Genomic DNA, 27,405 nt, shown 5'->3' on the forward strand with positions numbered 1-27,405 from the left:
TGATTAACACATGGAATTCACTGCCACAGGAGGTAGTGCCAGCTACAAACATAGATAGCTTGAAGAGGGAATTGGATAAACATATGGAGCAGAGGTCCATCAGTGGCTATTAGCCACAGCGTATTGTTGGAACTCTCTGTCTGGGGCAGGGATGCTCTGTATTCTTGGTACTTGGGGGGAACAACAGTTGGGAGGTTTTCTAGTGTTCTGGCCCCACCGATGGACCTCCTGATGGCACCTGGGTTTGGTTTTTTTGCCACTGTGTGACACAGAGTGTTGGACTGGAGGGGCCATTGGCCTGATCCAACATGGCTTCTCTTATGTTCTTGTTCTTATGCTGCCCTTTTACAGATCTGACAAGCTGCTGCCTTTCCTATCACCCAAGCCACTGAGAATCCAGCCCTCATGGCCTCAGCTCCACCATCCACAGAGATAGAGCAGGAGGCCAACTGCCCCATCTGCCTGGAGTTCCTTACGGACCCCGTGGTCCTGGGCTGTGGGCACAGCTTCTGCCAGGCCTGCATCACTGACTACTGTGAGAAATGGGAGACTCGGGGAGACTTGGAGTGTCCTGTCTGCAAATTCAAGTTTCAGAAAGGGACTTTCCGCCGAAACTGGCAGCTGGCAAACCTAGTTGAAAAAATTAAACTGGTGCCACAAAGTTCAAGAAAAGGTGTTTGCTTGAGACACCAGGAAAAACTCCACTTCTTCTGCAAAGAAGATGAAAAATTAGTGTGTGTTGTCTGTGAGCGACTCCCAGAACACAAAGGACACACAATAGTTCCCCTGGAAGTGGCTGCTCAGAAATACAAGGTAGGAACTCATCTGGATCCTTGCTGGCGGAATTCCATCATTCTCTGGAGAAGATGTGCTTTCCTCCCAGCATAGCGGAAGAGGAGCTCTCCCTCCAGGGCTGGTGCTTCCGACTGTAAGAAGATTGAAGATACCAATTGTGGGTTTTTCTCCTTTTTATGATGAGTGTTTGGGCCATACTGAGAATAAAATTAAGACCAACCGACTTTTTCTGTTTAATCAAGGTGGTTTTATTGCTTAAAGTTATATATTATTTACTCTGCTTAGTAGGGTACACTCTTCCGTGCCAGTCTTTGCAGAGCAACAGGATATAGCGACAAGAAGACTCAAAGATTTGTTTGACGTTTTAGAGGAGGAAAGGCAGAGGGAGGGAATAATAGTCAAAGGATGAATAAAAATGGGTGGAGCGAGGGAAAAGGCAACAGCTAGATATTAGGGGTACTCATTATGGGGATATTTGGTTAATGTAGCAGAGTTTGCCCAGACACAGAACGGGATGCAGAGTGCAGTAAATACATCTCCCAAGAAGTATATGGTTAAAAAAAGTAAATTTACATTTATTCAAGTAGATCCATATTCAGGTTGCAGTCAAAAGAAGAGAAAGAAACTTAATCTAGAGAGTACTTTCCCTTCCACAAATGGCCAGCCTGTCTGGCATCATGTGTGTGAGAATATGAGGGCACTCTATTTACAGGAGAGGCCTCTTGATACATTGGTCTCTGTGGAAGCCCATGTGTAGCCAGCCAGCCTGCAGCTCATTTTCTCCAATAGTCTAGTTTTTATCTCTTCCTTTCCTTGCACCCAGCTCAGCCAGATCTTGCAAAGCAGCAGTTCTGGTATTGCAGTGTCACACGCTGGAGTGCAGGCAAGGGGAAAGTCCGAGTTCAGCCCAAGTCAGAGGAGCGTTGAAGGAACCAGTAGCTGAGTCCGAATTGCAGTCTGAAAGCAGGATCGTACAATCCAGAAGTCAGGAAACCGGGAAGTCAGAGCAGGAATGGAGCCAAGGAACGGGAGCTGGAGTAATTGCAAGTCACCGGATGGACTTGTTGCTTCCACAGAGCATGCAACTTGAAGCAGGAGCTTAGATAGCCCGCTGCTGCTGTTTCCAATTAGCAGGCAGCGGGGCCAGCCTGGCGTCTGCTAAAACTCTGGGCTGAGAGAACATCTTGCCCGCAGTTTGGCCTCTTTCCTTCAGATTGCTAAGTCCTGACAGAGCCTTTCCCGTACTCGAGCAAGGCAATGTGATGAACTGGGATGTGTGTCTACCTGTTGTTGGTCCTCGTCAGCTGTACAGCCAGGTGTTGAGAACCCTGCGGGCAGCGGCAGTGAATCAGTCAAGTTGTGAGAGGGGTCAGTTGTCGGCTCCGTTGGGTCTGCTAACCCTGTCGGCTCTGCCTGGGCAGTCCCCTTGTCAGAGCCCATGACATGCAGTAAGATAACACCCCCCCCCCCTTTCCACACACTTCTCATTCATGTTTTCTGTCTCCCTTCACCTAATTTTTCCATGTCCCCCTCCCCCTTTATTTTCACTTCTTGACCTCAAGACCTTTTCATCCCTATCCTGTTTGGCGACAGAATGTATTTAAGAGCAATGTAGTGGAAAACTTATGCTGATATTATGAATGGCACTGGGTTTGCTGGGCACATTTGCACTAGTGCTGCTGAGGTTCCATCCCCCCCCCCCCCTTCTTGGACTGTGATTCTGTGCTTGACATCAGCTGGCATTGCCACAACGGCACTGGGTTCTGCTGGGCACTCTGACTGCAGTAGTACTGCTGGGTACTCTGTACATTGCTTTGGTTCTACTAGGCTTGCAAAATTGTGGCCCCTCCCTTCAGTTTCTACTGCAGATATGATCTGGTCTGACGTAGTCCTTTGGAAAACTGTGAAGGACGGGGGCAGCTTCTTTGGGCATAGTGTGCTTCTTAACATCCAGTATGATGAGTCACATCAGAAAGGGTATTACATTGGGCCCTTCATTCGTTTAAAGATGTGTGATGCTTTGGCTAGCTAGTTAAAATTAGTACAAAGGCAGACTCCTAGCTCTCAAAAATGTCTTGCAAATGTCTGAGATTGTCAGGTCTTGGGTTTCAAAATGGAGATCAGAAGCCCACCCAAGTGCCTGCTCAGAACACGAGTGGCGTGACAGAAGTTTGTTTTGCTGTCAGGTCATAGCTGGCTTATGGACACCCTGTAAGCTTTTCAAGGCAAGAGAGGTTGGGAGGTGGTTTGCCTGCCACTGCCTGCCTCTAGGTCGGCCCTGCTGATCAGGCTATCCTGGGAGTAACCAGGTCAGGGGTAGGCTGAGAGTCATGAGACTGGCCCAAGGTCACCCAGCGAGCTTCCATGGCAGGACTGGGGGTTCAAACATGGATTTCCCAGATCTTAGTCCAGCACTTTAAGTGTTACTGCACACAGGCTCTCCTGATGGAATAGCATGCTGGAATTTGATTTTTTTTTAACTAACATGGTTATATATATGAATTTAAATAAATGTGCAATGGTGGCCAGGAGGGAAGAGCATGGAGTAAACCTTTAAAAGAACACATTTCAACTGTGATCCCCCCTCTCCCCAGGATCAGTTCTGCAACCGTCTGGGGATTCTGAAGAAGGAGAGAGAGAGAATTGTGGTGTATAAAGGAGATGTGGAGAAGGAAAGCCAAGACCTGCTCGTAAGTCCAAACAGCAGAAAAATCAACCCTTGAGGCTGCCCCCACTTTCAGTTTAGAAGGACGGTTGCCGGGTCTCCCCTGGCCACCAGTGGGGGATGGGGGGGTAGGTTTGCCAGATCCAGGTTGGGAAACTTCTGGAGATTTGGGGAGGGAGAATGAGACCTCAGGAGGGTCTAATGCAGGGCTGGATTAAGGCCAACTGAAAGTGGGGTTCAGCCACTGCTGATTCTAGGGGGGGGGGGGCATACTTGGGATATTCAGTAGTATGTACATTCCCGCCCCATCCTCCACAAATTTCTCTTGCCCACGATGCAGCCAGGGAAGCTGCAGTTAAGGTTAGGAGACCAAGCGAGGGGAGGGGGCTTCTGAGCACTTTTGCCCCCTGTGGTGTTTCTACTCAACCATCATGTCTCATCCCCCAATGGGAACTGGGGAAGTCAGCCTGTGGAGGGTGTTTTAGTGGGGGAACAAATGGACTCACGAAGCCCCTTCTACTTTCTTGGTTTTCTGCTGCAGACTGAATCCTCTGTGGCTGAAAGAACCCCTCCGGGATAGGATGGGATAGGAGCCTCCTCAAGCGTCTCTTCCCACTGCACAGACCAGCTGTGTTCCTGACAGTGGCCTGCTTTTCTTCTCTTTCCATCTCAGAAACAAACTGAAAAAGAGAAGAAAGCAACAGTAGCCAAGTTCAGGAAACTGCACACATTTCTGAAGAAACAAGAGAAATTTTTGCTGTCCCAGATGAAAAAGGTGGTGAAGGAGGTGGCGAGAAACAGGGACCAGCATCTGGCTAGAATCTCTGAGGAGCTCTCTTCTCTGGAAAGCCTCATCCGGGAGATGGAGGAGAAATGTCAGCAGCCGGCCAGTGATCTCCTCCAGGTGAGAGTGTGGCAGAAACAGGCAGAGTCCCCTTGGGGAGAAGGCTGGCTCCAAATCCTCCCTGCTTAGCAGAAAAGCAAAAGCAAACCAGCCCAGTTTATGTCGCTAGCAAGTTTTCACCTCTGCACCAGGGCCACTTTCCCCTCTGCCTCTTTCCATCTCCAGCCAGGGGCAGACTGGACAATCCCAGGGGCCCTGCAAAACAACATTCCCTGGAAATACATTCCCCCACAGCCCCTGCCCCTCCCTGATAGACTGCAGCCACTGGAAGCCAAAGTGTGTTTGTGTTTCAACCAACAGTCTGAGGAACCCCATGGTTCCTGGGAAACTCTTTCACAACAACACCGACCAGGGAGGAAGGTCACATGCAAGACTTTTCACAACCCATTTTAAAAGGAGGATGTCTAGGGGCGGTGTGGTGTGGGGAATGTCACTTATAATAATAATAATAATAATACATTTTATTTATATCCCGCCCTCCCCGCTAAGGCAGGCTCAGGGCCGCTGACAACATTCATTAATAAAACAAGTTATACAGTAATTTAAAACAATAAGTAACAAATTGATTAAAATTCTAAAACAGTAAAACAATAAAATTAACATCGTGGTGCTATTCAGATAGATAGGAGGTCATTTAAGCAGTCTCTCAGGTTTTAGTCGGTGAAGGCTTCACCAAAGAGGATGGTCTTGCAGGCCCTGCGGAATCGATCAAAATCCCGCAGGGCCCGCACTTCCTCCGGGAGGTGGTTCCATAAGTGTGGGGCTACAACGGAGAAAGCCCGAGTACGAGTGCTCTGCAGCTTTACTTCCTTCGGCCCGAGAATAGTCAGCAGGTCCTTCCCTGCTGACCTCAGTGCTCTCCGGGGTTCATATGGGGAAAGACGGTCCCTCAGGTAGGCAGGTCCTCGGCCATATAGGGCTTTAAAGGTAATGACCAGCACTTTGTAACGAATCCGGTATGTAACTGGCAGCCAGTGCAGTCCGCGCAGTCCTGGCTGTATGTGCTCCCATTTTGGGAGCCCCAATAACAGCCTAGCCGCCGCATTCTGCACCAGCTGCAGCTTCCAGGTTCGGCACAGAGGCAGCCCCATGTAGAGGGCATTACAGTAGTCCAATCTCGAGGTGACCGTTGCATGAATCACTGTTGCTAGGTCCCGGCGCTCTAGGAAGGAGGCCAACTGCCTTGCCCGCCTCAGGTGAAAGAAGGCTGACTTAGCAGTGGCTGCTATCTGGGCCTCCATTGATAATGAGGGCTCCAGTAGGACTCCCAAGCTCTTGACCCGGCGCGCCGCCTTCAGCGGCGCCCCATCAAAGACCGAGAGAGATATTTCCCTCCCCAGAGCACCCCAACCCACGCAAAGGACTTCTGTCTTCGCTGGATTCAGCTTCAGCCCACTCAGCCTTAACCAAGTTGCCACGGCCTGCAGTGCCAGGTCCAAATTCCTCGGGGCGCAGCCAGGCCGGTCATCCATTAGCAGATAGAGCTGGGTGTCATCTGCATATTGGTGACACCCAAGCCCGTACCTCCGGGCAATCTGGGCAAGGGGGCGCATATAGATATTAAATAGCATCGGTGAGAGAACTGCTCCCTGAGGCACCCCACAAATCTAGTGTGCGCCTCTGGGACAGCTCACCCCCGATTGCCACCCTTTGTCCCCGATCCTCGAGGAAGGAGGAGAGCCATTGTAAGGCCAACCCCCTAACCCCTACGTCGGCAAGGCGGCGGGTAAGTAGCCGATGGTCGACCGTGTCAAACGCGGCCGACAGGTCTAACAGCATCAGCACCGCCACGCCGCCTCGATCCAGATGCCTCTGGAGGTCATCTGCCAAGGCGACCAGCACTGTCTCCATCCCGTGACCCGGGCGAAAGCCGGACTGGCAAGGGTCTAGGATGGAAGCGTCATCCAGAAAATCCTGCAACTGCAACGCCACTGCCCTCTCGATAATTTTACCTAAAAACGGTAAATTAGAGACCGGTCGGTAGTTTGCCAATTCGGCCGGGTCTGCTGTACTTTTTTTCAGGAGGGGGCGAACCATGGCCTCTTTCAAGGATGTTGGAAAATGCCCCTCCGAGAGGGATCTATTTATGACATCCCGTAAAGGACATCTAAGCTCCTTCTGGCAAGATTTAATTAGCCAGGAGGGACATGGGTCCAGATCGCAAGTTGTTGGGCGTGCAGAGGAGAGAATTCTGTCAACTTCCTCCAGGCTGAGTGGGTTGAAGTGGTCCAGAACTAAACTGGAAGACAGGCATGGAGTCTCCAGTTCACATACTGTATCCAATGTGATGGGCAGGTCCTGGCGGAGCGACGTGATTTTGTCTGCAAAAAATTTCGCAAAAGCCTCACAGCCTATTTCTAATTCTCTAACATTTGGTCTGCCTTGGGGCAGTGTGGTAAGATGTCCAATTATTCTAAACAATTGTGCCGGGCGCGAATTTGCAGACGCAATCCTGGCCGCGAAGTAGTCTTTCTTCGCGGCCTTGACTGCCATCTCATAAGACTTCATAAACGTTCTGTAGGATGTTCTCGTCGCTTCGTCATGAGTGCGCCGCCATTGCCTCTCTAGTCGTCTGAGCCCTTGTTTCAGCTGTCGTAACTCCAAGGTATACCATGGAGCCAGCCTCACACGAGGGCGCAGAGGGCGTCGAGGTGCGATCTCGTTGATCGCCCTGGATAGCCGATCTTGCCAGGCATCAACCAGGGCATCAAGGGAACCGCCAGTGGGCCAGGGATCCCATAGAGCCATTTGGAACCGTTCCGGGTCCATCAGGCTCCGCGTGCGAGCCAAAATAGGCTCTACGCCCTTACAGGGTTGGGGCAGCATCTCCATACGGGCCTTGAGGGCTAGGTGATCCGACCATGGCACCGCCTCTGTCGCGATATCGTTCACCCAAATCCCGGACGCAAAGATCAAGTCTAGCATGTGCCCTGCCTGATGCGTAGGGGTCGTAACAAATTGAGAGAGTCCTAGTGTCGCCATGGAAGACACCAGATCCAACGCCCGATTGGAGGCTGCGTCATCGGCATGGACATTGAAGTCGCCCAGGACCATAAGCCCCGGGTACTCCAACGCCCAGCCCGCCACAGCCTCCATCAGGGATGGTAAGGCGCTGGCTGGTGCGTTAGGTGGACGGTACACCAGCCAGATCGCCAACCCCTCTCCGACATCCCACACTAGGCCGGCACACTCAATACCATCGATCTTTGGGGCCGGGAGAGCCCGGAAGGAGTAACCCTCCCATATGAACAACGCCACCCCTCCCCGCCGCCCACTAGTCCGCGATTGGTGGAGGACCGAGTAACCCGGGGGGGTCATCTGGGAGAGAGCCACCATCTCCCCCTCTCACACCCAGGTCTCGGTCACGCAAGCCAGGTCCACGTCCTGCCGAAGCAGGAATTCCCTCAGGATCTCGGTCTTATTATTTACGGACCTGGCGTTGCACAACACCAATGACGGAGGTGGGCAATTCCTCTTGGCCCCACTGTCACCGTTGGGATGGGAAGTAGACTGGAAGGAGGCCGAGCACTGTTTTGTCTCCACCCTCTTCCCTTATATTTATGTCTATTCCCACCGTCATATCTTCCCCTCCCCAGGAGCACTGGAATCCCCTGGCCGGGCATCCACACCTATGTCCCGGTATAATCTTGTAAGTAGTTATGTGATGGCCACACCTTCCTGACTAGCTCATCTCGACTCACTGTCCAGCTCTCTAACCTATCCTCCACCTTCAGTCCCTGGTTACTGGTTCACTATAAATTAATTGCATCTAATTTAAATTAACATCCCACCCCAATTCTCCCTCTAATTGGTTAGTCAAATTGATCAAATCAATTCGTCTTTCTTGGCACATTAATAAGCTCCCCCCCTATTCCTATGTCCCAATTTAATGTGCAATATAAATAAATCACTAGATCTCTATGCATTTAAACATATAAATACATAATTAAATCTATATGCATTTAAATAAATAAATACATAATAATAGAGTCCCGTTCCTAATCAATTATAACATTATATATAACAATTATATATAAAATGCACACCGACACACAGTGGCAACGGCATATGGTTACAGGAACAGCATCCACACAGCTGTTCTGGGCACTGCTGTCTGTCTAGCATGTCTGTGCAGATGTGATGGCACTTATGCCCAGACAGACCCTCTCTCCTCTCTTTCCTTTCATGGCTGAACCATGTTGCAAGGCTGCAGGGAAAAGGGGGAAAGTCCACAAGGGGAACACAACACACCCTACTCTGAAGGTCTCTCTCTCTTCTTCTCACCCTCTGCCTTCTTTCTTTAGGATGTCAGAAGCACATTGCAGAGGTAAGTGGATCTTTAACATTAACCTTCTTAATCCTAGGATTGAACTGGGCAGCTTGTGAAAAATATAAGAGCATAAGAGAAGCCATGTTGGATCAGGCCAGTGGCCCATCCAGTCCAACACTCTGTGTCACACAGTGGGCAAAAACTCCAGGTGCCATCAAAAAGTTCACCAGTAGGGCCAGGACTCTAGAAACCCTCCCACTTTGCCCCCCCTCCCAAAAAGAACCACCAAGAATTCAGAGCATCACTGCCCCAGACATAAAAACATAAGAGAAGCCCTGTTGGATCAGGCCAGTGGCCCATCCAGTCCAACACTCTGTGTCACTCAGCGGCCAAAAAACCCAAGTACCATCAGGAGGTCCACCAATGGGGCCAGGACACTAGAAGCCCTCCCACTGTTGCCCCCCCCCCCCCGCCAGCACTGAGAATACAGAGCATCCTAATGATACCTTTCGTGAGATTCAAGAACTTGCAACTTACTTTATGGTATTGAAGTCCGCACTGGAATCTGGACCATCATTTAGGAATTTTTTCAGAGAAAGGACTTTACCCTTTTGTGTGTCTGTTTGTAATATGTAATCTTTGATTTACCTGTCTTTATTATAATAAATGTAATGAGTACTTAGTAGTTCTGGTCACAGTGACCAATAGGTTTAGTGTAGCCAGTTCTTAAGAAAGCAGGAGCTGTGCATTCCTCTTCAAGAGCCCGCCCACCTTCCAGTGCTTTCAGCATCAGCCTGTTTCCCTTGGCTTTCTGCCAGTTCCTCTGCTTCTCTGACCCACTTGGGGCGGAGGGGAGGGAGGGAGATTCTGAATGGGATGGATGGTACCCTAATGGGATTTTCTCCAGGTATGAAGACAAGGAGTCGTTTGAGAATCCAGTGGCTAATCCGCTTGCACTGAAGTGGCACATCTGGGACTTCTCAGATTTAAATTTCCTTTTGGAGGGCATCGAGAAGCAACTCAAAGGTAATGAAGAAACACTGCCGGAGTTTCAGACTGGACATTAGAGTGGGCCAGATGTGTTTTAGTATGTTCCAGGCTGGCTATATCATTGACAGACCCAGGAACGTGGGGAGTTTATGTATCAGTTCAGAAGGCCATTTTAGTTCACCATGGAAAGTTTTCTGATCAGAATTCTGCCATAACTTCAGCTCAGAATTGCATTACATGGACTTCTTGAAATTCTATTATGTTGTTGATCTCTAATCATTACTGCGACCATGCAAGGGCTCTTGGTGAGGTAGATGGTGAAACAAGTGCCTAAAATGACAGAGAGGGAAACTGCTCTTTAGGGCATCTATTTTTAATGAAACAGCCGCTGGATCCGTTTCAGGGACACCCCTCCTTCTCTCTGCAATGTGTCTGTGACCAAATCAGACTTATCAAAACTGGTCCCTTTGATTGTGTGTTTGCGTTTGTGTGACTATATCCTAGTAGATCCCACAGAATGGTCTCAAGGGGACCTACAGTGCTGTCTTTAGAGAAATACCCTTCAAAGCCCATTGAAATCAGTGAGTTTGAAGGGTGTAACTCTGCTCAGGATGCCACTGCAGAACCTCTGTCTAGAAGTGTCCTCAATTTAGCCAGCTTGGACCCTTGGGCTGCAGTCCTTAGCATACTTTCTATTACATGAATCCCAAGTAACTCCAGTGACTAGTGAAAAGTATTTTGAAAGTTTGTACACAAACCCCCCCCCCCCCAATAGCTTCTACTTGACCCTTTAGCTGTAACTCAGAAAACATATGTACCTATGTGCCATCAAGTCACAAATGACTTCTGGCAGCCCCACCAAGAGGTGTTCAAGGCAAGTGAGAAACAGGCTGTTTGCTGTTTCCTTCCTCTGCAGAGTCTTCTTTGGTCAAACCAAGTACTGACCCAGTTTAGCTTCCACAATTTGACAGCATTGAGCTATATTATGCCGCCTACTCTCCCAAAAAGAAAATAGTATTATTAGCTGATATTTTTGTCGCCAGATTTGCAATAAGCAGAAGGGTTTGCTGCTCACTTTCTGTTCCTTTGCTTCCTCAGACGCTCTGGATTTTGAGCTTCACATGAAGAAAGGTACATTTTTCTTCATACACCAACCAATTATTTCTAAACTAAAAAGCTTCACCTTACAATTTGTGTTCTTCAACTTGGTGTGCTCTTCCTCAAAATCTTACCCTTCCTGCCACAGCCAGTTCCTTCTTGCTCTGAGGATGTCGGTAAGGGTGAAAGAAAAGGTGAACTCTGAGGAGATGAACTGCCTCTTTTCACCTGCCTGCTGCCATATTGAAACGATGGGAGAATGGCGGCTGGGCAAGAGCTTGACTGAGCTCCATAAGAAAAGTCTTGCTGTTCTCCCAGCAAAGGTGGCTATTGGGGCATCAGGTTCCCTGCCCAGGGTAGATCATGCCAGATGTTCAATAGCTCAGTGTTGGTAACTCCAGTCCAGAAGAGTGTCAAGAGTGCCTCTTGCCATGTTCCTGGAAAGGGAGGGGGGAGTACTTCTATGTAACCTGTAGTAACCTTTGGGTCCTGATTTGTGAATATCTTCCTGTTCTCACACTGGTCTGTTATGTCTGCAATTTATTATTATTATTGGGGAGGGACAGTGGCTCAGTGGTAGAGCATCTGCTTGGGAAACAGAAGGTCCCAGGTTCAATCCCTGGCATCTCCAAAAAAGGGTCCAGGCAAATAGGTGTGAAAAACCTCAGCTTGAGACCCTGGAGAGCCGCTGCCAGTCTGAGTAGACAATACTGACTTTGATGGACCAAAGGTCTGATTCAGTAGAAGGCAGCTTCATATGTTCATATGTCTCTTTCCTTCCTGAGAGCCCAGTGCCTAGCCCTCCAAGGTCACAGGCACTTTCGGTTCACAGAGACTTTCAAGTGATTCATTTTCTGCTGGACAAAGGGAGGCTATGTTAAGCTAGAAAGGGAGAACATAATAATGGCCGGCTTGTGGGAGTAGGCCACATAGGCAGATGCCAAGGGAGCCACATGGCCTACAGGGCTGCTGTTAGGTGCCCCCTCCTCACTCGCTAGCCAGCGCAGTGCCGCCTTTTCACCAGGCTGAGACCCAGGCAGAGGACAGAGGTGGCCTGCAAGGGAAGGCAGGCCAAGATCAAGGTAGGAGCCCAGTGCCACCTCTTTCACCTTCCTGGGACTCGGGTGGAGGAAAGAGCCGGTGCCGCCACGACCTCCTCCCCACCATTTAAATACCCGATAGGTGGGTCTTCTTTAAATGGAAGGGGGGAGGCGGCAGAAGCAGCCCTCTCCCCCCTTTTAAAGACCTCGCCATGGGATGGGGCATGTGGGTGGGGCGGCAGCCTGGGGCAGCAAAAACCTCAGCGCCAGAACAGGCATTAATTTTTGCAGCACTTGGGGGTGGGAGCAATATGAATTACCGGTAAGTACCAAATATATTTCTGTCAGGTCTAGCTCTGCCCCTTGTTCAAAGTGTAGCAGATTTTGTCCCTGCTTCTCCACTGCATTCAGGCACCTTCTGGGTTTTCCCAGCTTACTCAAACCGAGTTTCCACCAGGGTTTTGGAAAGGATTGCAGTGAAGTGTGGATGGCTGCTGTGTGGGTGGGAGAATCCAGATTTTCCAAACCTCTGCCACTGCTATTTCCCTGACCCTGTCCTATGGTGAGCATTTCCTCCCCTCCCCTCTGGAGGGCATTTAATTGTTTCCAAAAGATTTTATTCCTTTTAGGCCATAAGGCAGGGGTGTCGAACTCATTTGTTAAGAGGGCCGGATCTGACATAAATGGGACTTTGTGGGGCTGAGCCATGCGTGTCATAAAACGTAATGGCAGATAGTACAGATATAAACTTTATAAAGGACACAGACAAACACAATTAAAGACACTATTTTTAACTTAAAATACAAACATGCTTAAAACTCCTGCAATATTTTGTTTAAAATGGAAAGGTGGGGGAATAGAGAGATCTTGCAATGCAATTTTAAAAATAAACCATCATGAAAAAGCACAAGGATCACAGCAGAAGCAAAAAAAATATAAAATACTCTCAGCTTGGGAAAACATGAAATAGCAGGGCATTGCAAGATTCTCCCCCTCTCCCAAGTCTACTCAGATGGGCAGTGGCCCTCCAATGTAACAAGGGGGTGGGGGTTTTCCCGTGTTTTGCACTGAGTGTCACATGTATGACTATCTGCCCATAGGAAAGAAGTCTTGTATGTGTGCTCGATGCCAGGAGCTTCTGGTTCTCAGGGAACAAGTTCGTACCCTTGAGGCCGAGGTGACTGACCTGGAGAAGCAGAGACAGTCAGTTAGGCACTTGGAGAAGACTCTCGGGGATGTATTACATGAGCCCTGCTCTGAACATGGCAACCCCATTGCTGCCAGGAAGCATGAGGGTCAAGAGGGAACAGGGCACCGTGCTGAGGATAAGGGGAATGCGCCCTCAGAAGGGAGCTCTTCTTCAGTTGATGAGTGGGAATCCATTCATGCCAAGGAACCATCCCTGGGCAGGGAGAGAGGGGGGGGGGGGTCTTGGTAGTTGGTGATTCGATCCTTAGGCAAGTAGACAGCTGGGTGGCAAAACCGTGTACTGACCATATGGTGACTTGCCTGCCTGGTGTAAAGGTAGCGGACATTACACGTGTAGTAGATAGGCTGATAGACAGTGCTGGGGAGGAGCCAGTGGTCGTGGTGCATGTCGGCACCAACGATGTGGGGAAATGCAGTCATGAGGTCCTGGAGGAAAAATTTAGGCTGCTAGGTGGGAGACTTAAGGCCAGGACCTCCAAGGTAGCCTTCTCAGAAATGCTACCTGTTCCACGTGCAGGGCAGGAGAGACAGGCACAAATTAGAAGTCTCAATCTGTGGATGAGACGATGGTGTAAGGAGGAAGGTTTAAAGTTTGTTAGGCACTGGGATGCTTTCTGGAACAAGCGGGAGCTGTACAAAAGAGACAGTCTCCACTTGTCCCCAGATGGAACCAGGCTGCTGGTGCTTAAAATCAAAAAGGTGGCAGAGCAGTTTTTAAACAAAATCTTGGGGGAAAGCTAACAGGAGATGAAATGTCTCTGGTTCGGGAGGACTCATCTCAAAGAGATGAAGGGTTAGCTGTTACTTTTCTACCGGGTAATGGATCAGAGTTGTCCACTGAGATGGTGACAAACGGTATGGACTGTCTGCCAGAGTCTCGAGGCGGCAGGAGGAAGGTGATGGGCCTAGCTTGCCTGGGAAATTATAGATGTTTGTATGCAAATGCTAGAAGTGTTCGAAGCAAAATTGGTGAGTTGGAATGTTTAGTGTTGGGAGAAAACATAGACATTGTGGGAATTTCAGAAACTTGGTGGAATGAGGAGAATCAGTGGGACACGGTGATTCCTGGATATAAGTTATATCGGAAGGATAGGGAGGGAAGGGTTGGAGTTGGGGTGGCTCTGTATGTCAGAGAGGGTATACGGTCCAGTAAGACTGAGGTCAGAGAATTAGATTCCCTTCTAGAAATGCTTTAGGTTGAAATAGAGGGCCCAAAAGGAAATTTAACTATGGGAGTCTGTTATTGCCCACCAAATCAAAAGATAGAGGACGATTATAATATGATGGAAGGATTAAAGACAGTGGCTAAATGTAAGAACTGTGTCGTAATAGGTGATTTTAACTACCCGCAGATTGATTGGGTCAATATGTGTTCTGGTCGAGAGAAAGAGATTGAGTTTCTTGATGCTCTCAATGACTGTGCTATGGAGCAGATGGTCTCTGAACCTACCAGGGGTGGGGCGATCCTGGATTTGGTCCTAAGTAATGCCCAAGACTTGGTGAGAGATGTAAAAGTGATCACACCACTTGGGAGCAGTGACCATAACGTTATTGATTTCACCGATTGTATAAATAGAGAGTTGCCCCAAAAGACCAGCACAACCATGTTTAACTTTAAAAGGGGTATGACATACCCACTTCGTCTTTATGTCTGAAGAATTCTTTTATGAATATTGGAAGCCATAAGTTTGGACGACCAAGAAGAATATGAAAAATATAGGAACTTTTCTCATGAATCTGCATTTGGAGCACCAGCACTTTAATTCAGCCCGTCTGAACAGGTGAATCGTCTAGAGTTTTAAAAGTCGGAAATTGACGCTATGAAATGGACTTGAATTAAAGAACATTGTAGTTGGTAGATATTTGTGATTGAAGTATAGTTGTAATGAAGTTTTGATATCTGAAATGTTAGTATTATATTGCTTTAAGTATTTGGAATATAGTCACTAAGTTTTTGTATAGAGCTTCTTTTGTTTATTTCACAGTTTTTTGTTTCGTTTCTGTTTTACACTGTGATACTCTAGAGCAGGGGTGGCCAATGGTAGCTCTCCAGATGTTTTTTGCCTGGCTGGGGCTGATGGGAGTTGTAGGCAAAAAACATCTGGAGAGCTACCATTGGCCACCCCTGCTCTAGGCAATTTGATGGAAAGATAAAGCAGCAGGACCTGGGACAAGGGTGAGGATAGGAGGGGAGGAGGAGAAAGAGTCCTGCAGGTCTGACTGAAGCCCTGAGTGGGCCAATTTGGCTCATGGACAGGACATTTGACACTCCTGCCATAAGGTCTCCACATGCAGCATTAGCAGATGGGTCAGAGGCTGCATTTTCCGGGCATATAAATCGAGAGGACTGGATCTCCCTTCGGGTGTTACAGCCCACTCCCTCAGAGGGGTAGCAGCCTCAGCATTATCTGGTCCTTCCCTTCTTTGAGGTGGTCTGTAGGGCTGCAGCCTGGAAACTGTTCCATTCATTCACCAGGCATTACAGGATTGACAAAACAGCCTCAGCTGAGACTGCTTTTGGAAGAAAATGGTCCTGTAGCATACATCTGAGATTCTTTCCCTCCCTGGGGCATGCTGCTTTTTTATGTGGAGTTGTGGAGACTTCCCCACCCTGGGCCACTGGAGAATGAAAGATTTGTCTCACTTTGCATCTTCCTTCTTGGTGGTCCTGGGGTGGCCAATCTCTTCTTACTCAAGGGGAGAATTTTTCTCAGAAGGCACTTGAGCCAGAGTAGGTGTGCTGTATTGACCCTATGGGGCTTCTTTGCTTTAGTTTCGGTTTTTTCCTGAACTGGTGGGCCTCTCTTTTGAGTTCTTCACCCTGTTCTCTGTGTGGTTGGTTGGAAGTTTTTGGACTATTTTGTTGGAGGTCCATTTTCATGTTTGATCCTTTTGGAGCAGGTGTTGTGCTGCTTCAGAACCAGACTGGGGCCTGGGTGCGAAGCCCCTCCCCTCCAGGAATTGCAATGTTCTGGGCTCTCCTAGTCTCCAGGAATGAGCTTCTCCCAAAAGTAGAGGATACCCCACCCCAGGACCAGGGAGAAGGAAGTTTCATGATAAGGGAGACAAATCTTCTGTTCTTGTGTGTGATTTCTAACCAAAGAAACCTGTGACTGAAAATGCCATTGTTTTTTTTTCCCCTCCTTCACAGTTCTCTTTTCAGAATGGGATACGGGAGGAAATAGATTGTGTTCCTGTGGGTGCTTATTGTGTACTTTGTGTGCCTTCTCTTGAAGTGGACAGCCTTTTAAAAGGGCAGGAGGAGGCAGGAGAACCTGTTAACCAAGGGGAGGGTGGTAGAGGTGGGAGGAGTCCATGACTGGCAGGACCAGGGAGAAGGAAGTTTCATGATAAGGGAGACAAATCTTCTGTTCTTGTGTGTGATTTCTAACCAAAGAAGCCTGTGACTGAAATTGCCATTGCTTTTTTCCTCTCCTTCATAGTTCTCTTTTCAGGATGGGATACGGGAGGAAATAGATGGTGTCCCTGTGGGTGCTTGTTGTGTACATTGTCTGCCTTCTGAAGCATGTGGGAAGACAGCTCTGCCTTTTAGAAGGGCTGGAGCAGGCAGGAGAGCCTGATGACCAAGGAGAGGGTGGCAGAGGTGGGAGGAGGCCATGACTGGCAGGAGAAGGAAGCCGAACAGGCCAGTGGGTGGAATCCCCCAGCTGAAGCCGTTTCATTTCTTGTATCCTTATTTTCCCTCAACAGCAAATGTGACTCTGGATCAAGACACGGCCAATCCATGGCTCATCCTGTCTGAGGGTCAGAAAAGCGTGAGAAAAGGAGAAGAAGCTCAAGCTCTGCCCAACAGTCCAGAGAGATTTGAAGGTTATAGTGCTGTGCTGGGCTGTGAGGGATTCACAAGAGGCTGCTGTTTCTGGGAAGTCCTTGTGGGAAGTGAGGAAAGCTGGGCTGTGGGGGTAGCCAGAAAGTCTGTGAAGAGGAAGGGAGGCCTCACTTTTGCTCCTGAGGAAGGGATCTGGGCTATGGGGAAGTGGTCAGGGATGCACAGGGCTTATATAAAAGGACATTACCCTCCCCTGACTGTGAGTGGGGAGCTGAAGAGGATCCGAGTGTGCCTGAACTACGCTGGGGGGCGAGTGGCCTTTTTTGATGCTGACCGAGCAGCCCTTCTCTACGAGTTCTCTGGAGCCTCCTTCTTTGGAGAGACCCTCCTTCCCTTCTTTGGTGTGTATGGAAAAGGCCACCTCAAAATCTCTTCATAGGACTTTTGACACCAGGACCATCGGGAATATTATTTCTCCATACCTGTAAAGACCTCTCCTGTCTAGGGTTGCCAGGTCTGTTTTGGAAAACACCTGGAAACTTTGGGAGGTAGATCTGGGAGAGGGCAGGGTTTGGGGAGTGGAGGTGAGGGGACTCAGCAGGGTACAATCCCATAGAGTCCATGCTCCAAAGCAGCCATTTTCTCCAGGGGGACTGATCTGCCAGCTGGAGATCAGTTGTAAAAGTGGGAGATCTCCAGGCCCCATCTGGAAGCTGGCAACCCCACTCCTGTCTCCAGCCACCAAAACTGACTGGGGTAAAATGGAGACTTTCCCCCTCCATTTCCCAACATTCCTTTCCCCCCTTCGTATCTTCTTAAACTGACAGTAATGCCTTCCCCATTGTACAAGATGCAGGAGAGCTCTGAACACCCCTCCTCACCCCCCACCCCATCTCTCCAGCCTTCGTTCTCCTCAAGCACAAGAGAGGAATTGCTACAGAGGAAGAAGAGGCCCTGCATGTTTCAGTTACTGTTTGGGACTTCCTCTTTTCGTTAATGGGCAACAACTGTTCGATCTTGTCTGTGTTCAGCTGGCCTTTTCTGAAGGTCCTGTCCCTATCCAGGTTGCTGCGCTTATAGCACTTGTTTTTCGGTTATACAGAGACTGAGAACATATGACATATGAAGCTGCCTTATACTGAATCAGACCCTCAGTCCATCAAAGTCAGTATTGTCTTCTCAGACTGGCAGCGGCTCTCCAGGGTCTCAAGCGGAGGTTTTTCACACCTACTTGCCTGGACCCTTTTTTGGAGATGCCAGGGATTGAACCTGGGACCTTCTGCTTCCCAAGCAGATGCTCTACCACTGAGCCACTGTTATGATGTTATGCTTATTATAAAGTTATGTTGAAAACGCTGCTGCTTTAATTGTTTGTCTTTAGGGGGGTGGGAAGCCATTTCATAACTGCCAGAGAAGTCCCAGACAGTGCTGTCATCTACAGACTTGATCCATCCACAACCCTGCAGTTGGACAGAAGAATCCAGGGGTGGATTTGCGTAGCCAGGCTCCTGCTGGCCTCTGCTTGCTTTAAGGTTTCTCTTCCGCTTGCTTTTGTGCCTCTTTTCAAACCATTATAGGCCCTTCAACATCCACACAGCCATCTTGCTCTCCTTTGGTTCTCCAAGGAACTGGGAGCTCCTGCTTTATCCTCACTGTGACCCTGAGAGGGAAGTCAGGCCCAGAGCAAGTGGGCTTCACCCCAGAGAGTTTGGGGGCAGAGCTGGGGAGGGGGAGGTCTGGGGAGGGGAGGGACCAAGTGTGTGGGGGGAGGGCATAATGCCTTCCAGTCCACAGATATTCAGCCCCCCCCCCGCAAGAGGCGGGGAATCTTATATCTGAGCAGGAATTTGAACCCAGGCCCCATCAGTTCAAGTCCTACCACCTTGTGCAATGCACTGGCTCTCAGCACAGATGGTCATACTAATATATAATCTAGGGGTGGCCAAACTGTGGCTCAGGAGCCACATGTGGCTCTGTCACACACATTGTGTGGCTCTCAAAGCCCCCACCACTCCATCAGCTTGCTTGGAGAAGGCATTAAAAGTTACTTTCTTTCTATTCTTCCCTCCCCATCTATCTGCCTGTCTGCCTTCCTTCTTGTCTTGCAGCTCATGAACATCTGCTGTTTATTCTGTGTGGCTCTTACATAAAGCAAGTTTGGCCACCCCTGAAATAATCTACATTCCTGGAAAATCTGGTGATAACAAGCAGGGGCACCTTGAGACTTGTGGGGGGGGGGGGATATCCCACCCTACTCACTTCGCTTGCTGTGCTCACCCCTGAACAGCCACTCTAAGGTGCTGCCATCTCCTGCTTCATTGGTGGGCAGAAACCAGGGGGTCTCCTTTCCCTCCCTCCCTCCCCCTTCCACTCATGGGGCCCCACCTCCACTGTCGGGCTTACTGGGCAATGGCGCCAGGCAGCAGCAGCTCCCATTCCTCCTCTCTGACATCCTGCAGGGCTGGGGTGGTGGAGGCAACTTCAACTCCTCTGCCACCCACCCTGCTCTCTTGGTGGTGGCCTGGGTGGGTGATGGAAGCAGGCCTTGCATCTCCTGCTCTGCCTGCAGAGGTCTCCCGGCGGCTTCTCCTCCCTTCCCAAACTGAAAGTCAAAACAAGAAGTCTGCAATATCAAAGATTTCAGGTTTTCACGGCTGGTAACATCATTAGGGTTTGTAGAATCTTTCGGGCTCAAGTGCCGTGTTCTACTGGAGAAAGCAGAGCACAGCAGCCAAGAAGATCAGAGCGCCTGCTCCGGCTGCAACGCCACTGAGGATGTTCTCCGCAGCTGAGAACGAAACGTCTGGAAGGAAAACTTTCTCCAGTAGAACACGGCACTTGAGCCCGAAAGATTCTACAAACCCTAAGTTTGCAAGATCTCAGTCTTTTATGAAAAGCCTACATGGGCAATTTTGCTGCTTGGATTTTTCTGCAAAGGGGTGGTGGGGTGGGTGGGCAGTGTGTCCTTGGCCTGGTAAAAAAATATCTCCTGCATGTATCTGGCTTCATTCTTTGGATTTTCTGATATGCTGGGCTGCCAGGTTCAAAATTAGATGCTAATGTCCCCCCTCCACAAGAAGAGAGGGAAAGGGAAATGCAGGGCCCCTCCTTTTCCCAACAGCTGGAAGGAAGAGAAGAAGCTGGAGAGACACCCAAAGATGCCCATCCCTTTTATTGTCCAGAGGTCTGTCCCACTCACCTACCCATAGATTGCTGCATTCACAATGTTTAGAGCCAGTTTGGTGTGAGAGCCAGTCTGGTGTAGTGGTTAAGTGCGCGGACTCTCATCTGGGAAAAGAAGAAGACTGCAGATTTATATCCTGCCCTTCTCTCTGAATCAGAGACTCAGAGCAGCTTACAATCTCCTATATCTTCTCCCCCCCACAACAGACACCCTGTGAGGTGGGCGGGGCTGAGAGGACTCTCATAACAGCTGCCCTTTCAAGGACAACTCTTGCGAGAACTATGGCTAACCCAAGGCCATTCCAGCAGCTGCAAGTGGAGGGGTGGGGAATCAAACCTGGTTCTCCCAGATAAGAGTCCACGCACTTAACCACTACACCACGTGGCAGATCAAGGATTTGAACGTGGCAGATCAAGGATTTGAACCTTGGTCTCATAGATCCTAGGCAGATGCTCTAACCACTACACCACATTTAATTTCCCACTCCTCCACTTGCAGCTACTGGAATGGCCTTCAATCAGCCATAGCCATCTCAGGAATTGTCCTTGAAAGGGCAGCTTCTGAGAGAGCCCTCTCAGCCCCACCCACCTCACAGGGTGTCTGTTGTGGGGGAGGAAGTTAAAGGAGATTGTGAGCTGCTCTGAGTGGAGGGTGGAATATAGATGCAATGTCATCATCTTCTTCAACGGCCATTTGGAACATGGAATGAGCAGTTCTGCCACTGTCCAAAAAACCTGCATGAAGATCTGATGTAGCAACAGAAAAAACTGCTGTCGTTTTTTGTGTAGCCAGGATCATATAACAATTTCCTACAGAAGGACCTGTGAAAAATGGATCTCTTTTCCTCCTGAAAGCATCATCAGTGTTTTTCCAGAAATTAAATTCAAACAAATAGTGACTATAGAAACTTAACATCTTATTCCTCTTTTGTTTTTGCATCTATTAAAACATTGTCATTACACTGTATGGTAATTTCCACTGTCTGCATATCGGTGAACTGTCACCTTCCATTTCAGTGTATCGGAGGAAGTGTGCTTGCACACAAAAGCTGATCCCTTGAATAAAACTTTGTTGGTCTCAAAGGTGCCCCTGAACTCAGACTTTGTGCTGCTGCTTCAGACCAAAACAGGTGCCCATCTGGATCTACCCCCCCTTCCAGCTGTTCCAGCTGAAACCAGCAAAATGAATTGGCAGGGCTGTTGGATGCCTGCACAGGGGCCTTGGGCGGTCAGTGCTGAGGCGGGCTGCTCTCCCCAGTAGCTAACACCTGGCATGTACTGAGCTGAGAAGGGGGTGGGGGAGATCTTGCAGCTGGGATTTTACTCAGAGGCAGCTCATTCCCTGAACACTCCTCCCCCAAAACTTGCTAGAAGCACTGATAGCTACCCTACTGAGACTGAATTTAGCCTTGTGGGATTCAGATGGTGCTGATTCTAAGGGGGGGAATACTTGGGATGCTTGCAGGGCTTTTTTTGTAGCATGAACTCCTTTGCATATTAGGCCACACACCCCTGATGTAACCCATCCTCCCAAGAGCTTACAGGGGTTTTCTTACAGGGCCTGTTGTAAGCTCCAGGAGGATGGGCTACATCAGGGGTGTGTGGCCGAATATGCAAAGGAGTTTCTGCTACAAAAAAAGCCCTGGCCGCATGTAGATTTCTCTCCCCCCCTTGCCCAAAGTGTAGCTAGGGAAGCTGCCGCTTAAATAGGGAAATCAAGCAAGGGGAAGGGGCTTCTGGGCTCTTTTGTCCCCAGTGGCATTTCTGCTCAAACACTGTATCTTTTCATTGTTGCTTTGCAACAGGAGTCAGCATACGGATGGTGTTTTAGCGGGGAAACGAAAAGACTCAGGAAGTTTACTGCTAGGTTCTCTCTCTCTCTGGTATTTTTGTTATTTTCTGTGTGTGTGTGTGTGTGCACACACCTGGAAGTCATGGTGTCCTCTGGTGACTGACCCCTACTGGGGGCCAGGAGGATATTCAGAGAGGTGGCTGAATAAAGCCTGCCCTTGTCTTCCTCACTTGGTATTCCAAAGAGGTCTCCCATCCAAACACTTACCAGGTCGACCCTGCTTAGTTTCTGAGATCTGAGAAGATCGGGTTTGCCTGGGCTATCCAGGTCAAGGCACTCTTGGTTTTCTGTCACAGACTTAATTTCATCTTTGGGAGGAACCTTTCCAGGATTTTTTTTTGGGGGGGGTGGAGTGGGGGGAGCTGCTGGAAACCCAACCCCCCGTCCCCCGTCAAGCCCTGCAGGGAAACCTTTCAGCCCCTGGGACACTGCACGGGCCAGGCCCTAGAGGCCAAAGGGAAGCCTCTCCCCTTCCCTCCTGGGTGCTCCAAATAGCAGCCGAAGGAGGGTAAAGGGAACCTCTCTCCGTATACTTTGAATATCACTTTGTTGGTCTTAAAGGTGCCGCTGAACCAGGGGTCATTTCATAGAAAAAGAGATGCCAGGGCTCATTAGCACAACTCATTTGCATAACTCATTTGCATATGCCACACACCCCTGACATCACCAGAAGGTGTCCTAAATTATATCAGCTCAGCATCTACCTTAAACTGCTTCTTAAATGATAACTGTCCTAATAAAACCTTACTCCCATCATACTTTTAAAAGTACTTTCTCCTACGTGGTCACAGTGGCATGATGAAGATTTCTACCTCTCTGCTTCATATGTTTGGGTTATTTCCTCCTTATTTGTGTGTGTGGAAAGTTTGTCAACGCTTAGAGCTCAGCAAAATTCTCACAGGGGGTTGAGCAATGGAGCCCAGAAGCAAGGTGGTTTTTTGGGGGTGGGGTTAAGAAAGAAAGCAGGATACAATTCAGAGGTTCCGGAGCGGGGCTCCTGTGAGCTCCTGCCCCAAATGAAGCCTGCGCTGAACTCAGACTTTGCTCCCCATCAGGATCGAATTCCCTGCCAAGGGCTGTCTTCCCGCCACTCTCTTTCTTGGCGCCGGTTCGTCTTCGGCCGCTGATTGGGCGCCGGCAGGGGGTTGATTTCCAGGAAGGGAAAGCGAAAGTAGCTCTCTTCGTCTCTCTCCTCGCTTGGCGGAGGCGGCTGCCATGGCGGCTGAAGGTACCCTGAAGGAGCTCTGCGAGGAAGCCTCTTGCTCCATCTGCCTGGACTTCTTCAGGGACCCAGTGACCGTCGCCCAGTGCGGCCACAACTTCTGCCGAGCCTGCCTGACCCGCAGCTGGAGGGAGGCGGGGGCCGCGGAGCCTTCCTGTCCCCAGTGCAGAGGAAGGGCTCAGCCCAGCAGCCTCCGCCCCAACCAGCAGCTGGCCAGCTTTGTGGCAATAGCCAAGAGAGTCGCTCTGCAAGAGGCCGGTGCGAAGGGGGGAGTCCGCGAGGAGGAGGAGGAAGCCTCCCTCTGCGTGGTCAGTGGTCCTGCCCCTGATCTAATAACCACGCCCCATTAATTATGGTTTGTTATTTGCAAGCACCTGCCTAATGACATGTGAATTTCTTACGCCCCTTTCCCCTGAGAAGCAACTTCCAGAAACTTGAAAGAATGCACAAGTGTATTGTTCTTTGTTTGCCATTCTGCAATGAGGCTAACTTATTCTAGCGACTACGCTCGCAGGGAGGGGTTGCCAGTCTGCAGACAGGAGATTCTCAGGTCTTAATGTAATTTTGGTCCTTCACATGTGTGGCCACAGTCCCAGCAAATTACTCCACAAGGAGCAGCAGAAATTAGCAAATACAGTACTATTTTTGTGCACAAAACCAGCTAGTGTGAGTGGAAAGCAATCTGAGGGCTCAGTTTTATTTTTTGGTAGCCATTCCCTGCAGATGCAGTCTGGCTGTAAGGAACCCAGATCCAGTTCTTAAGAAAGCAGGAACTACAATGAGGTGAACATTCATCTCCAAAGAGGCCCACCCCATCTTTATGTTCTTTCAGCATCAGCTGGTCTCTCTAGACCAGGGGTCCTCAAACTTTTTAAATAGGGGGCCAGTTCACTGTCCCTCAGACTGTTGGAGGGCCGGACTGCCGTTACTGTACAAGGCCGCGGGCCGTCAGTTCTCCGTCTTCTGCATCTCTCTCCCTTCCCCACACCACACACCCCGGCCTGGGAACTCACCTCACCTCGGTATCACCTCACACTCTGTCTCCGCCGCCTCAGCCCAGTGCCGGAAGTGTGCGTTGCTAACGCGAGTTTAGGTCGAACGTCACTTCCGGTCTGATTTTGCCATAACCCGGTGGGCCGCTGTGACGGAAAGCTAGGGGTTAACCAGAAACTGAAGACGCACAGGGCCTGCGTCAGGTGACCTGAGGGTGGGGGCAAAGTGCTCAGGGCTCTCAGGGAGGAAAAAGTCTGTGAGAGACAGAAACTGCTGGGGCAGGGATTCAGTCAGTTGGTCAGTGTTGGAGCCTGACAGAGACTGAGAGGGTCAGTTCGTGCCGGACAGAGGCTGAGGGGACAGCTGATCCTGTGAAGGAGCTTGAGACAGTGGCGGGAAAGACTTCCAGAGGCTGCAAGCTCGACAAAACCAGCCAAGAGGGCTGTGTGTGTGAGTCAGTCAAGACCTGAACGGTCACAGACACCTATAGACAACTCTGAAGATCTAGTGAGGTGGTTGAGGGAGTGGATGTGGGTCTGAGACACCAGAAGGGCTGAGAGAGGGACTCCAGTCGAGGGGTGAGACTTGGCACATCATTCCCAAGAGGCCAGACCTTGGCTAGAGGTGGAGAGAGCAAGTTATAGGGAAACTGTGAACTGTGTAACTGAGAGACTCAAAGGAAGAAAAAGTTAATGTAAAGCCTGAAACAACTGAGCAACGTGTTAGCCTGTGTAAATATCTCCCATATCCCCAGTTTAAAGACTGTGTGTTATAATAAATCTGTGGTTTAAGTTAAAGTTCTCGGGAGCCTATATTTTTGGGAAAAATAAACAAAGCTGCTGTGGTCCCCTATGAAGTGAAGTATATTTCCATCAAATAAACAAGTAAAATACCCCAAAGAGACTGAAATAAAGAGATCCAGTGAGGCCGTGAGGCGGGCGCTGCTATAGCCGCATAAACGTCCTCAGCAGGCCGCATCTGGCCCGCGGGCCGTAGTTTGAGGACCCCTGCTCTAGACTGTCAGTTCCTTCCTCTGCTTCTTTGATCCAGGGGGAAGGGTGTGTGTGTGGGTTCTGAATTGTATGGACAGCACCATAACAAGATTTTCTCCAGGTATGAAATATGGGAGTCATTTGAGAATCCAGCGGCTTTACCTCTTGTACTGAAGTGGGACATCTGGGACTTCTCAAGTTTAAATACCCTTTAGGAGGGCATCAAGAAGCAATTTAAAGGTAAAGAAGAATCACTGCAGGAATTTCAGACAGGACATTAGAGTGGGCCAGATGCGTTTTAGTCTGCTCCAGGCTGCTTATATGATTAACAAACCCAGGAACATGGGGAATGTATGTATCAGAAGGCTATTTTAATTCACCATGTAAATTTTTCTGGTCAGAATTCTGCTGCTTTAGCTCACAATTGCATTATATGGATTTCTCAAAATTGGTTCTATATTGCTGATCTGTAGGCGTTTGTGTGACCGTGCACTGGCAAACTTCAAGGTAGATAGATGGTAGAAGGGGCCCCTAAAATGAATGGGAGGGGGAGGAAACTGCCCTTAAGGGCATTGTTCATTTAATGAAGATGTCCACCTGATACTTTTTAGGGTCACCTCTTTGTAAAGCGTCTGTGGCCTAATTGGACTGATCAAAACTGATCCCTTTGGTTATGTATGTTTGCTTGAATATGTCTTGTTGAGCCCACAGAATGGTCTCAAGGGGATCACAGTGCTGTCTTAGTTACACCCTTCTGAGCCCATTGAAATCAGTGAGTTCAGAAGGGTGTAACTTTGCTCAGGATGGCACTGTGGAACCTCTGTTTCGAATCGTTCTAAATTTAGCTGGATTGGACTCTTGTTCTGCAGTCCTTACCATAATTCCTCGGAAGTGACTCTCAGGTAACTCAAATTGACTTGTGAAAATGAATCTGCATAGTTGTACACAATTCTCTGCCCCAGAGTAGCTTCTAAGATATGTACCATGAAGTCACAAATGACTTATGGTGGCCCCATTAAGAGGTATTCAAGGCAAGTGAGAAACAGAGACTGCTGTTTTCCCCCCTCTGCAGAGTCTTCTTCGGTCTTCTATTCAAGTACAAGCCCAGCTTAGCTTCTGCGATCTGACGAATTGAGGCTATACCATGCCACCTACCCTTCCCAAGAGAAAAAAGACAGTTATTAACTGATAATTTTATCCCAAGATTTGTGATAAGCAATTCTTTCTGTTGTTCACTTTCTGTCCCTTTGCTTCCTCAGACACTCTGGGTTTTGGACTTCACCTGCAGAAAGGTACATTTTTCTTCATACACTAATCAATTATTTCTAAACTAAAAAGCTTCACCTTACAATTTGTGTTCTACTTGGTGTTCTCAGAGATAACATTACTAAACACTATTGTTTCGTTCCTCAAAATCCTACTTTCCCTGCCACAGCCAGTTCCTTTGTGTTCTGAGGATGTCAGTAAGGGTGAAATAAAAGATGAACTCTGAGGGGATGAACTGGCTCTTTTCACCTACCTGCTGCCACATTGAAATCATGGGAGAACAGTTTCTGTGCAAGAGCTTGGCTGAGGTTTATAAGGAAAGTCTTGGTGTTCTTCCACCAAAGGTGGCTGTTGAGCCATCCATTTTTCCAGCTCAGGGTAGATCACACAGGAAGCCCACAGGAAAACAGCTCTGCCTTTTAAAAGGGCAGGAGGAGGCAGGAGAGCCTTTTCACCAAGGGAGAGTGTGGCGAAGGTGGGAGAAGGCCATGAGTGGCAAGAGAAGGAAACAGAACAAGTCAGAGGGTGGAATCCCTCAGCTGATGCCATTCTTCTGTCCTCATTTTCCCTCAACAGCAAATGTGACTCTGGATCCAGACACGGCCCATCCACGACTCATCCTGTCTGAGGATCAGAAAAGTGTGCAAGCAGGATTAAAAACTCAGGCTCTGCCCCACAATCCTGAGAGATTTGACGGGGAGTATATTGTGCTGGGCCGTGAGGGATTCACAGGAGGCTGCCATTTCTGGGAAGTCCTTGTGAGAAGTGAGGAAGCATGGGCTGTGGGTGTGGCCAGAAAATCTGTCAGGAGGAAGGGAACCTTCACCTTGAATCCTGACGAAGGGATCTGGGAAGCAGGGAAGTGGGGGGGCAGCTACAAGGTTTCTGTAACAGGCCATGGCTGTTACAGACTGTTGACTGTGAGTGGGGAGCTCAAGAGGATCCGAGTCTGTCTGAACTATCCTGGGGGTCGAGTGTCCTTTTTTGATGCTGACCGAGCAGCCCTTCTCTATGAGTTCTCTGGAGCCTCCTTTCATGGAGAGACCCTCCTGCCCTTATTTTGGGTGTATGGAAAAGGCCACCTCAGAATCTCTTCCTAAGACCTTTTCTTCAACCAGGACCATAAAGAAGAAAAT

General features: G+C 49.2%; 2 protein-coding genes across 2 annotated transcripts; both read left to right on the forward strand.

Annotated features, from left to right (window-relative positions):
* Positions 1-405: 405 nt before the first annotated feature.
* On the forward strand, positions 406-17,200 carry LOC132571814 (E3 ubiquitin-protein ligase TRIM7-like). Its single transcript, XM_060238606.1, has 7 exons — positions 406-813; positions 3,390-3,485; positions 4,227-4,364; positions 8,669-8,691; positions 9,542-9,660; positions 10,723-10,755; positions 16,683-17,200. The coding sequence occupies exons 1-7, from the start codon at positions 406-408 to the stop codon at positions 17,198-17,200; spliced, it is 1,335 nt and encodes a 444-aa protein (XP_060094589.1).
* A 5,811-nt stretch (positions 17,201-23,011) lies between these two features.
* Positions 23,012-27,369, forward strand: LOC132571815 (E3 ubiquitin-protein ligase TRIM7-like). The gene is made up of 2 exons (XM_060238607.1): positions 23,012-23,333; positions 26,846-27,369. The coding sequence occupies exons 1-2, from the start codon at positions 23,012-23,014 to the stop codon at positions 27,367-27,369; spliced, it is 846 nt and encodes a 281-aa protein (XP_060094590.1).
* Positions 27,370-27,405: the final 36 nt, after the last annotated feature.

Source organism: Heteronotia binoei, chromosome 5 (genome assembly GCF_032191835.1).
Source record: "Heteronotia binoei isolate CCM8104 ecotype False Entrance Well chromosome 5, APGP_CSIRO_Hbin_v1, whole genome shotgun sequence".
Taxonomy (NCBI): domain Eukaryota; kingdom Metazoa; phylum Chordata; class Lepidosauria; order Squamata; family Gekkonidae; genus Heteronotia; species Heteronotia binoei.